General features: G+C 41.8%; 1 protein-coding gene across 1 annotated transcript in view; it reads left to right on the top strand.

The window, feature by feature from the left end:
- The first annotated feature begins 9,241 nt into the window (after window positions 1-9,241).
- The window catches only part of POU6F2 (POU class 6 homeobox 2), a 318,794-nt gene continuing 315,398 nt past the window's right edge, over window positions 9,242-12,637 (top strand). The window contains exon 1 of the mRNA XM_074886724.1: window positions 9,242-9,346. Within this exon, the coding sequence (XP_074742825.1) occupies window positions 9,242-9,346 (105 nt within the window). The remainder of the gene's footprint in view (window positions 9,347-12,637) is intronic.

Consider the following 12,637-nt stretch of genomic DNA (forward strand, 5'->3'; position numbering starts at 1 on the left):
CTGTCCCACAGGCTGGTCGCGCCTCCCGGGAGATGCCCAAGCCCTGTTCTCCCTCACCCTGGAGCCATCTCAGGGGCTTCTGAGAGTGGCCAAAGGCCCCTGGCCTGATCGACCTTGGGGGAAAGAATCCTTCCCACGCCTGGCAGGGCACCAGTGGGTGCTCCAAAGCACTGAGATCCCTGGGAACATCCCTGCATCCCATTTCTTACGGCTGCTGCCCCTGGCTCCGCAGGGGATGAGGACGGCGAGCTCTGCAGTGCTCCTCAAGAAGGCATTCCCTTGGGCTGGCCACGGCTACCCAGATGAAAAGGCCTGAGAGCCTCAGGCACCTCCAGGCGTTGGTGGTTCTTCTCATCTCCTGAGGGGTTTGTGTCTGTTCCCTGAAGGCTGAAGCAGGATTTCCATCCATCCATCCATCCGATGGGCTTTGAACGTGGCCATGCCGGGGAGCTGGGCTTGCAGCAGAGAACCTCCAGGTGCCTCCTCCAGCCGCTGGTCTTCCTCCCTCAGCCCCCTCCCAGTAATCCCACCCTCCCCTCAAGGATCTCCTCTTGGATGTCTTTGGGCTGCCCCCGGGGCTGCAGCGGGACACTGGCAGGTGCCCCCCTTTATACTGCCCTGGGGCACTGTGACTGCTGCGTTGCCGGGGGTGGCACTGTGACATGGGGGTGGCACTGTGACATGGGGGTGACTGACAGGGCCCCCATGCGCAGCCCCGCCCACCCCCCTCCACCCAGCACCCTTCGGAGGAAGCCTTTGGGGTGCTGGCCCCGAGGCAGTCGCTGTGCCCAGGAGGCCCAGGGGCTGTCCCTGCCCTTGGTGGCCATGCTCTGGGCCCAGCTGCTGGGCGTCCCTGATGCGTCCTCTGCCTCTTGGCTCCAAGGACAAACCCAGGGCTGTTACTGTTCTTTCAGGCCATGGCAGAAACCAGCCCTGCAGCCCAGAGACCTCCCCTATTTGTCATCCCCTCTCTGCACCAGAGCTGACGGCCATGAGGCCCTGCAGTGAGGAGGAGCAGGGACTTGACCAGGCTGGATACAAACCCTTTTCCTGGGGTGTAAGGGGGTTGATTTCAGCAGCCACAGCCTGGAGGAAAGCCAGAGTGTGACCAGAGCCACAGGATGGGGTGGATAGTGCCAACAGACCACCAGGGAAATGATACAGACTTTAAAAACCAAGTCATCTGAGGTTACACTGGTGTGGTGGAAAGGTTGGGCATTTTCAGACCCAGAGCATTTGGATTCATGCCCAAAGCACAGCCAGGTAAATGATGACTCTTCCAAACCGAGAAAATAGCCCATTGCTGCTATTGTCATCACTTCCCCTTGTCCCAGTGAAACCAAGCTGCATGGCTGTTCTGTCAAACACACCTATTGGCCATGTTTATGTGGGATACAAAACGTGCTTCAGCCATGGGGTAAAACTTTCAGAGCTCATTTGTAGCTTTAACCTTTCTGAGAGTTATTTGCCTACCTCAATTTGTGGGAAGATGTTCAGATCCTATCCCTGGCAAGTCTCATTTTCCTTTAGGATTTAGTATTTTGAGTACTGAAGGAGTGTCGTGGTTTAGCCCCATATGCTCTGGCTCATGGATGCCATGAAATCCAGAATATGATATGGACAAGGACACCTACCTTTCTTGAACGATGGTTTTCTGCAATCTAAATTCAAAAGACCTGACCATGAATTTCACTGTTTCCTACATCTGATGACAGCAAAGCATGAAGGGTGGAGCCCGAGAGATGTGTTAAGGGGGCTTTCACCCATCCATAGCCTGCTGGAATCCAGCTCCACGCAGCGACCAGCAGATCCAGCCCTCCACTGGCCAGCTGGGCAATGGACGGGCTGTGTGGGTGGGCTCTGAACATGAAGGTGGTGGTGTCAGTCCGGTCACTTTCAAAGGGATGTCTGCCTCCTAGGGAAGAAAATATCCACAGCTGGCATTAACTGAGCTTCCATTTCGGAAATTTCAAGGGAGAAAGTACCAAATCAGCCCAGATGCTGAAAAAGCTCCAGGAGATGAAACACTGGTGGATCAGTGCGATGCAGTTCGTGGCCCTGCTGTCTGTGGGGATATGCTTTACTCTCCAGGAGTGTGAGTAATGGTTGCTGATGAGTTTTGAAATGAATTCTGCAGGTGCTTAGTGAAAAGGAAAGTTGTTCCTGGTAATGCTGATGTGGGTAAGGAGGTGGCTGGGCAGGTGGCCATCCAACAGTAAAAGGTAAGTGCCTCTCTTTCAGGGGCCCTACACACCTGTAAGATAGCTGCCAAGAAGGACTGAAGATCTTGCTTGTTACACGCCCACCTGAAACCACCTGAGAATGTCACTGTGATGAAATTACTGATGACATAATTCAGATAAAAAGGAACTTTTTTTTCTTTGATTAATAAAAGAAATCATGAAAAATAATCTTCTAAAACACACATAGTAATTACTTTGCAAAACTGGTGCAACGAGTGCAGAAAGCTCCCAGACTATGCCTGTTCTTTTAATCAAAATCTTGATAGCTGTAGAGAGCTGCTCTCCTAGAAGGACCCTGCAGACCTAAGTCAGAGCTTGTCTTCAGCCCTGCCTCCTGGATGAATCAGGGACCCATGATGCAGCCCTGTCTTCAGGCGTGTTTCCAGCTGCATCTCTTGCTACTCACAGCCAGTCCCCCTGGGTGGACCCTGGGCCTGGCTCATCCCCTCGCTGTGTCAGGGGCTGTTGATGGAGTGGGTTGCCAGCTGCTGGCTCTGCCCATCTGGGCCAAAGCCTGTGGGATGGTGCCCTGTTGGTGAGGGCATGGCCTGTGCCAGCATCACCAGCAGCTCCTGGCTCACCTGCCTTCAGTGAGCAGCTGGCCTTTGCTGCTCCCTGACAATCTCCTTGCACAGCCTCATCCTTCTACATTTTGTAGCTCAGGCACTTCCTAAGCCACAGGGTGTCAAAGTATTCAGCGACCCATCAGTGGATTGCCCCCCATGAACCTATCCTGCTTCACCTTGTAAGCTTCTGGTTTGTGTATGGCCAAACTGTAGACACAAACTGATCCTCAGCAGGTGTCTGAGCATTAAAGACTGGCAAAGAGTCATAAACATCTTAAAGCAAGAAAATATTGGACAAACTTAAATATAGGTTTCGCTATTAACTGCATTTGTCATAATTGTCATCACTTAATGACTTTCGCATATATATAAGCAATTAACACAGTTTACTCATAGATGAAACAAACCCAGGAACAATTAGTACATGGCAGCTCTTTTAGTAGCTCAAACCTATCACGTTTTTCACTCCTGATCCTGTGCAGTACACAGCGGGATATAAAGTGTGTAACCAAACGATGTGAACTGACTATCAGAAGATCAAACATTTCTCACTGCAAGATGTCCTAATGTAATGCCAGGAAGTACCTCTCTGTATATAGCATACCTTTGTTTGACACATGAAATATTCAAACATCATCTAAAGTGCTTGGAGCAAGAGAAGCACAGGTATATGGGTACATGATTTTACTTGGGCCTTTATTTTTTCTTCGTGGGAGAGAGGCATCTACTTAGGAGTTGGGGATCTAAGGGATATGTAGTGTGTAGGAAATGTGTACTTTCACTGGCACTACCCACCCCTCCTGCCACATCCACATCCACCCTTTTTTTTTCTCCAACGCTGCTGTCACTCGTGTTGAAGTCGGAGTAGCAGCTATGCAAGAGGAGCCATTTACAGCTTCAATAAATGAAAGCAAATACATTGGTGAAGAAGAAGTTAATCATCATCACACACACTGTGAAACTACCTGGTTTTCCCTGTTGGTGTGGTAAGAGCATTAATGCTCTGAAGAGTTATACGATTAATTCTGTGACTCATTAACAAATTCCTACTATTCAATGAATAGAAGCATATGCCTTACTTTTTGATGTTTCTGCTGTCCTTGTCAATGCCATGTTCTAAATCCTGCCAAAGATTTTGCAAAACTTTTGGAAAAAGACAATTCCCTTCACTGTAAGAATCATCTTTTTGCTCATTTGTATTTCTTGGCTGCCTTGCTTCAATGATGTTAGTTCACCCAAATATAGTCTGTTCTTCACATGACGTAAATCTCCATTATTGTCCATGCTATATCCAATAAGGAGATGGCTTTAAAAGCCTGTTGTGTCAGATACTGCAGAAGAAACCATGAGACTTGAGGAATGTGGTTTTATTAGACTGCTGTAGTTAGTAATGCACTGGGAAGTGTATTTTTAATTCTTACCCAGTCAATATCACCCTTCCTTGCTAATCCATCTTGCCTCTTGGCATGTTTTCCCTCCACAATTCCGTTTCATCGGGGAGAGGTGTGACATTAGTTTGTCATCTGACTAACTAGTTTCCAGTATCATTGCTGTAATCACCTCCCATCACTTTACATAAGAGTAGAGAAGAAAGGTGCTGTCTCTTCACTATGTTGATAGGAGGAACCACAGTTTCATTTCCCAGGTATTTTTTTAGGCAGTTCCCTCCATCTTACATAAATTCTAGTTTAATCAGGAACCTGGGAGACCTATTGAACAATTGTCCTCCCTGAGACACAAAAATAAGTTTTCAACCAAACCAGCTTGTTAGATTTAGCAGGAAAGGGGGAGAATTTATTCCGAACCTCCCCAAGATACAAAGCATGACAGCAAGCCTCTTTTCTCTAAAACAACGAAGAGAAAGAAAGTTCTTTTGCAGAAATTTTCTTTAGACAGTACAGGATAGTGCTCTGGGAAAGGGAGCTGTCCCACTGGCTGCATAGGAATGACTAAAATGTAGATTATGCTTTGGCCTTGTTCCAGCAATTTACAGAGAATCATCTTCTTTTCCTGAATTTCCTTTCCATGATATAACCAAACGCTTATGAAAGGAAGAAAGTGCAGTCCTTGAAGTGAGTGAGTATGTCCTAGTAGTTCAGCTTTTGAAAAGTGGAGCTCTGGGGGAGTGAAAGGGACCCAGAAATTATGCATTGATAAAATATGGAGGAGCAGAAATTAGAAGCAGCAGGTGTTGGGTTTTTTTTAAAAGCAAAATTCCCTTCAAAAAACAAAAATGATTGATCAGAATGGACTTGCACAGAGAGAGACTGTAATACATTAGTGCCTCTCAATACAAAACAATTCTTTTGGAATTAGCATGAACGAGAGCAGAATTTTGTTCATACAGAAAATCCACTCACATATCCATGAAAATCAAGATGCAAAATGAAATATAGTGTCTGGTTGGCAGAGATGGATAGAGAGAGGGAGAGAGGGAGGAAGAGCCATTGACAGCTTAGAATTAGGCTTGTTTATCTTCGAAGAGTGCAAGACCGAGCCTTGCGTGTTTAACCTGTTCAGCACCAGTGAGTAAGGGGCCTGTAGTGTGAGGTACAACAGCTTGCTCTGACAGAGCCGTGCATCCATCACTCCAGAAAAGAGGAAAAATAGTCCCCCTAGTGTACCAATGCTGTAAGAAGCAGGAGGATCTCTGGCTCGATTCACTAAATCTGCTGCAAGTTCTGCTATGGTATGTGAGCAACTGCCTAAAGGTATGATAGTAAAACTGCTGATCACAAGGCTTGTCGTTTTTGAAGCAAGGAACCATAAACAAGCATAAATAATGAACATTAAAAAATAACGGTGTGTTTTAACATGTTTTAACTATGAAGTAATAGGGTTTTGCATTGCTGTATAATTCTAAATCTTGCTTTTCTCATCCAGGAAATATATATTCTCCTGGAAGAAAGAAAAGAAAGTATTATATACAGTAATACTATTTTCACAAGTTTTTAGCTTTGTAGCTGAGAAGTAGATTCAAGCACATTATTCTATTCAAAAGGACTGCTTTAATTTTTTATTGTTTCAATCAAACAAGGGAAGTATACTGCAGAAAACTGATCAGAGAAAAAAGTAGTCTGAAAGGGAGAAGTGTCACTGGGGACTGCCACTTTTCCTGGATGCCAGAGATCCAGTGTGCTGCTCAAAACACAGGCTTTGTACCACTTTGAATTTGTACTCTCACAGATTCAGTGATAACGGAGCCTCTTCCATGTGTAAGCCTTGATCATAGCCCCCCGCCCAATAATTTTAGGTACAACAATGGAAACCTGATGCCTTGTGCCGGGTGCTGTAGTGGCATAGCTGCCATATATTGCTGTGCCTCCATAACCATTCTCTTCTCAGGTATGCTGAGGGAGAGCCACAGATAAAAAGTTTCAAAAGGGACCAGAAGGTCTCTGCTAGGGATACAGCACAGCTGGTTCGGAAGCAGTATTTGTCATTCTGTCCTTCAACAATTTTCCTCAAGTTGGCAGCATTAGAGTGAACCTGGCCTGCCGAGTTCCCCTTTGCACCCTGCTCTTCACCTGAGCCTGCCCTGTGGCAGATTAGGAGCTACCTTGCTCCCCCACCTTTTTGACTGGTGACAGGAGAGCTAAATCACCTTTCAAGCAGGAAAGCAAGGGGGTGTTTGGGGAGGGTAGGGAGACAATGACTCGCAGCAAGAGAAAAGACAATATTGGACTGACACCTCTTGGCGGATGGCCAGTGGAAGGCCCAAAGGATGAGAGTGAAGCTGGGATGGTGCCCAGGGACCAGCTCTGCAGCCCCTACATGACCAGGTAGATTTGGCTGAGGGAAAAGGTGTCCAGCTCCACAGAGGTAAGGGCAGGTCCAGGGGTAGCAGAGGCGGGTCTTACAGCTAGTTGGGTTAACAGTGATGCCGTGACTTAAGCAGAGACATTTGTTGCAGGGATGTTGTTTTACATTTTGCAGAGTAGATTGGCATTTCCTGGAAGTGTAGGTTAATCATGGGAAAAAAAAAAAAAAAGGGCAGAACATATCTCACTTTAGCAGGAAGGAGCTCTTGCAGCTCTGGCTGAGTGTTTGTGAGCATCTGGTCGGTTTGTTGGTGTGTAAGTGTGCAGCAGATTTGTGCGCATACAGCACTGTGCTTATTTGCATGCCCTATGTCTAGGTCAGTGTCTTTGCTAATAAAAACCCCCCAGTGGTAATTGTCAGGTTTAGTTGCTTAGATAAGTTAAGGGAATTTGAAAGGTGTTTGTGCATATTCACTGCAGAAAGGCTCCTCCTGAAGAGAAACTATACAATAAACATCCTTAATATTCCTTTCATATTCACATACAGGATTTACCTTGAACATGTCTGCTTTCCTGGAGACAGCCAAGGCAATCTTCTCTACTCACTTCCCCATTTACCAGTTGTATTTTGGATTGCTTGTGATGGTATGGATGTTGATTATGGCCTTCACAACACCGCCTGGTTTTTCCATAAAATCATCCTGAGGGATGAGACCACAGCAAATTCTCAGCTGACTAAAAGGCAGCCCAAGATATTAGTTCGGTGTATTTTCTTTCATGAGTAAGAAGCAGATAAGATTTCAGCACAAATGGTGCATTTTAATTATGCTTATAAGTGAAATGTAGAGCAGATGTTGAAAGCACCATTTCAAGTACTCCTTCCTCATCCCAGAGGCAATGTTTCAGTGTTAATATTGTATATCTCTCTAAAAATGCTTGATTTGAAAAACTTTTTAAGCTAAATACCTTGTTGGCCTAGAAGCACTTCTGAGTCCCCATGCATCGACATGTAAATTATTTTCTTGTTTCTGATTTTTGAAATACGTATCAAAACTTTGTTTCTTAACTTTTTTCTTAACAATTAAAAAACCCCTTGTATTATAAAACCTTTAAGAATGTAAACTTGATATTCCCTGCCCATCTCACTTCCCTCAACATAAATTCTCTCTCACATGCACATATACGTACACATACACAGGCACTCTATCACATTCCAAACACTCCTGGATGTTAGATCTTAAAATTATTTTGTAGGAAATATTAGACTGGCAAGTATTGTGCCTACAACTGGAATAGTGTTGGTATTCTCACATTTCTTTGGCTATCACATGCTAAGATCAATATTGTCAATACCTTTAAAAATGGGATAATAACTTCAAAATATTTCCAGAAACTTACTTAAAATGGAAAGGGTGCATTATAGTCAGCTTAGAGACTAAACTGCTTTTTTCTGTATTTTTGCTTCTGACAGTCTTTGAAAAGCAGGTTTGTTGTACTAGTAACAGAAATGCAATTTTAAGAGGGCAAAAAGATGCACTAATATTTATATGAAGCTGTAATACAGCAAAAATTATATGGGCTGTTATTCTACTATATTGCCAGAGGACTGTATTGATCTTCAAAGGGTTAAAGCGCTACTGGGTTACATTAATGTCACCCTTCAGCAATCACTGGCCAATAACGTATCAGCAATCAATGCTGCAGCGTGTTGTTCACGACACTCAGTTTTTGGAGACAAGTGGCTGATATATTTTGACAAGAAGAAAAAACAGTCTTGGAAATTCTTGTGAATCTTAACTCAGAGGGGAAGATATATGAAACAAACTGCTGCCATTAGAAAAAATGGTAATGTTTGCCCTCATAAGTAACAACATTTTATACTCAGTTCAGTGGAGCAGTGAATGAACCAAAACTCTGCTAACCTTCAAAATGGAAAGGATTCCGTAAGTAGGATTTACATAGTCTCAATATTTTATATTTTGAGTGCTCATCACAGCTCGCATAAACTAATACTTAAATATATATTTCCAATAAAGAAAACATTTGAGTTCTGGTGGAGTGAAGCAGTGAGACACGTTTTAGCTTTTGAGTATAGACACAGGTTTCTCAGTCCCTGCTCCTTGTTTTTCCTGTTAGCAATTCTTTTCTTTCAAGTTCTTATAATTTGTGCACATCCAAAGAAGGCAATGCAAGCCTCTTCGCTTTGACACAAAAGAAACTTAAAGAAAAAAAAATAATCAGGAACACAAACAGCCATAAGGTAGAAGTACAAAGGGGGGGATAAAAAATAGAGGCTGCGAGAGGATACGAAGGGTTAAAGTTCTGACCACTGTCTGCATATATAAAATTATATCACCTTATCTGAAAAGTTTAGACTCAAAAGAAAAGCCTCGGTTTAAAATACCTTTTAGGTTTATTAAATCTTTAGGCTGAAGATTACAGCAAGTGTTTTGTCTTTGGTGAGTAGCTGTTTGTCTCACTTTATTTACTTGGTATTGGGTATTTGTCAATGTCATTTCATATCTGCAGAAAATTCATACGTTCTATGGAAGTATGTATGTGTGTGAGTGTGCTGAAGGTCACATGACTGTTTCATCCTATTTGGTGGAGCAGCTTGACTTTTTTTCCCTTGCTTTTGGTGATGGTTGTGAGTGCAGAAGTTGATTGACAGATGCATGCCAGAAACCCCCATTCTCCTTTTCAAAGACTACATATGATGGATTGCGATCTTTCAGCTCAGCAGGACACAGGGACCATGCAAGCTGTAATTGGTCAGGTATGGAGTCAGCCATTTCTCAACTCCCCTTTTATTTTTTTTTTTTTTCACAAGGGTCTAACCATATGATTCACATAATTCATATTTACAGTACCATCTTTCTATCTGTATCTTCAGCTACCAGCGAGTGTAGTACTGAAAGTGAGAAAGGCAAAAGAACCACAATAATCTGGCCAGGGAATCACTAGTTAAACCTAAAATACCATGCTTTTCTTCTAATAAACCCAGTTTATAATTTAGTCTAAGATTTGCCAAATCAATCTATTTATTAATTTGCCATTGTATTTTGTTTAAATGTGCTGAAGTAGAACTAAGGAGTGAAAGTGTTATGTTTGCTGGGGAGTTGCTTTCTATTTCTAATGCTGTTCATTATTTCTATATTGACTGTATTCCTGTACTACAGGCTGTGGATTTATTTTTTTTTTTCTTTTTCTTTTTTCTTCTTTTACTCCTAACCCAGATAATGTGTGATTGAGCTTGGTAAATGTAGTAGTCTTTGCTGCTGCAGAGGGGCAGCCTGCAAATTAAACACTGCCACAATCTGAAAGGTCCAGGTGGTCTGCTCGTGCTTCCTAATGCAATCCAGCACAACAGCTTTAATAAACAGCTCTATTTAGTTCTCCCTCCCTGTATCCAGGGAAGTGAACTGGTCTGGGGCTGCTGTGATGAAATGCCAGAAGAATATCTCTCAAAGGCCTCACAAGCTGATTTTTAGAGCTTTTCCGTTTTGTCGTCTTTGTCTTCCAAATGGGTCAGTGAGTCCTTCTCTTTCTGTTTTGTGATTTCTGATAAGTCTGTAGTTTTTATGTGTGTGTTTTAACCGTGCTGTTTTGAGCTTTAGCCAGAAGAGAAAAGAATCATTGTCTTTTCATTTGCTTCAAATAATAACCTAAAGTGGGGAAAGAAATTAAATTATTTTGTCCTGATGTACAGGGAGGGCTGTTTTCCTATGAATGCAGCTGGAATTGGATGTGAGTGTCTGTTTTTCTTTTACTAACAAAATTTTAAGTGCTCAACACTTTCTCATTAACCACTGACTTGTAAATCAGTCTCTGGCAAAGGGTATTTTTTGAACTCTCAAAAGTTTGTGTTTTTTTGCATATGTTTCCAGTGTTGTGAACGCGTGCTGCTGAGGTGATGACATAGTATTTGTGTTTCCTATATGTTGATACAATGGTGGAAAAATACGCATCCTACACACTGTTTCCAACTAAATTATGGCAAAGCACAGAAGTCCCTCAAAGCACATGGTTTATTAATACCGTCGTACACTGTAATGCATTTCTGGGCGGAAAATGTCAAATATGTAATACCATGTTTACCACAGACTTTTATTGCTTTAAATATTTTAAAAATAGAAGATACATTTTTTATTAAAAATCCCCCAAACATTAACAGCTTTCTATTAGGCTGGCTTATACCTAAAAAGTGGGGCATGTTTGCCAGTATTGCACTGTGTGAAAATATGTATTTTACAGCGGGTTAATTACCTTTTTGTGTAAACTTGTTCAGTCTTAAAGAAATATATTGGAAGATTCTAAGGCAGATACAATAGCAAGGTTTTGAGCAAATACACTTGACAGAAAATGTACCCTGAAACCCTGATAAATCTCAAAGCCTGTAATATCTCTTTAATGTAACTTTTGCTTTGGCATGTAAGAAAGTGTAAGTTAGCTATTTTATGTTTAAAGCTTGCTAGCTCTTAGAAAGTGGTTTTGAGGCTGGAAAAGGTAGGAGCATGTTTTATTTCTGTGTATAACATTCCATATTTCATCAATTAAAAAAAAGTTCAGTAAATGTCTGGAAAAATGTTTATATAGTGTATTTCATTTCCTAAATATCAATAACAAGGGCATGGACTTCAAAGACATTTAACTATTTTAGGTGACTAACTTCTTTGGGTTTTTTATGTCAGCATTTATGGATATTATTGTGCAACTTAATGTGTTAGGTGTTGCAAACAGTTTTTTAGATCTGGATGTGTGCATATTTCCATATCATATGTGTAAGTGTGCACATCCAAATGTGTTCATAAATCCACACAATCAAAACAAAAACATACTTAAAAATTAATTATCCGGTGTCTGGTTATTAGCTACATGTGAAGATAGAACAAAAAGTTTAAAAATATTTTTTTCTGATAAAAATGATGTATTTTCTAGTTGTATAATAAAAGAGTTATTTAAAACTTGGGAAGCACAGAGCAATCAGTATAATTACCATACATTGCTGAAAATAGAAATAGACTTTCTCTAGGCACTCTAAACTCAGCTGACAAGAGAAAATAACTATCAAAAGGCAAACACTATGTCATAAAATCTTTCCACACTGTAAGTCTATATTTAGTATTGATAAATAATGAAGATTTGCATAGTTGGTATGTGTATATTTTTAGAAGAGACATTCGTTTCCTGACACTATTGTTTTAGAAAAAGTTCTTAAGAGTCTTTGTTAACTTTCAAACCTCCAAAAGCAAAAACTTAAATAAAATGTTTATCATTTGGCTTTTTTATTTCAGAATTGTATTTTTCTTCAGCTGTGAGAACTAAATTTTGTTTTGACTAATCCTGCAGATGTAGCTTTAAATTCAGTCTTGTTTGCTGCTAATGGAGTGTGAACTCGCCTAATTAAAAATCCAAACTATACATGTATATCTCTGCTCCAATGGAGATCAGAAACACTACCAGTTATTTGTAGTTCAAACACTAGTCTGTGTATGACACGAAAGTAATAGCAGGAGCATGCTGATTTAAAGGTGTTTTCAACACCAAGTACTTGTTCATCATTAAATGCGTTTTCCGCCTTTTTTTTTTTTTTTTTTTTTTGTATATTCCCGATTTCGTCTGTCTCCAAGCACCAGTGTCCACAGTGGCTCCCACTGGTGATGGCAATGGTAGGCAGAGTGCTACAATCCTGACCATTACCTAGCACCTGGGTGTGCTGGCTCCAAAGGGGCAGAATTGCTTGTATACCTTCCCTCTGGATTTTTCCTCCCCCAAGCAAGCAATAAACCAGCCAAGTACTCTGAAGAACAACCTCCTTGCCTAGCGTGTCAAGATCTAGAAGCTCATTGCTCATTGTGATTTTGATTCATAACTGGAGTGTTTGGAATGAAACCCCGATCCCTGTCAGCAATAGTCTGTAGCATCCTACCTTGTACGCTGAACCATAATACCCGTTATTTCTTCACATGTGTTTTGCTCTTATAGAAACTATTAGCTGGATTTTTATGCCATGTTCCTTGTATATCCTGAGCCCATCTAAATGGGCAGGTAATTAAATGTGTCATTG

The sequence above is a fragment of the Strix uralensis genome, chromosome 1, assembly GCF_047716275.1.
Source record: "Strix uralensis isolate ZFMK-TIS-50842 chromosome 1, bStrUra1, whole genome shotgun sequence".
NCBI lineage: Eukaryota > Metazoa > Chordata > Aves > Strigiformes > Strigidae > Strix > Strix uralensis.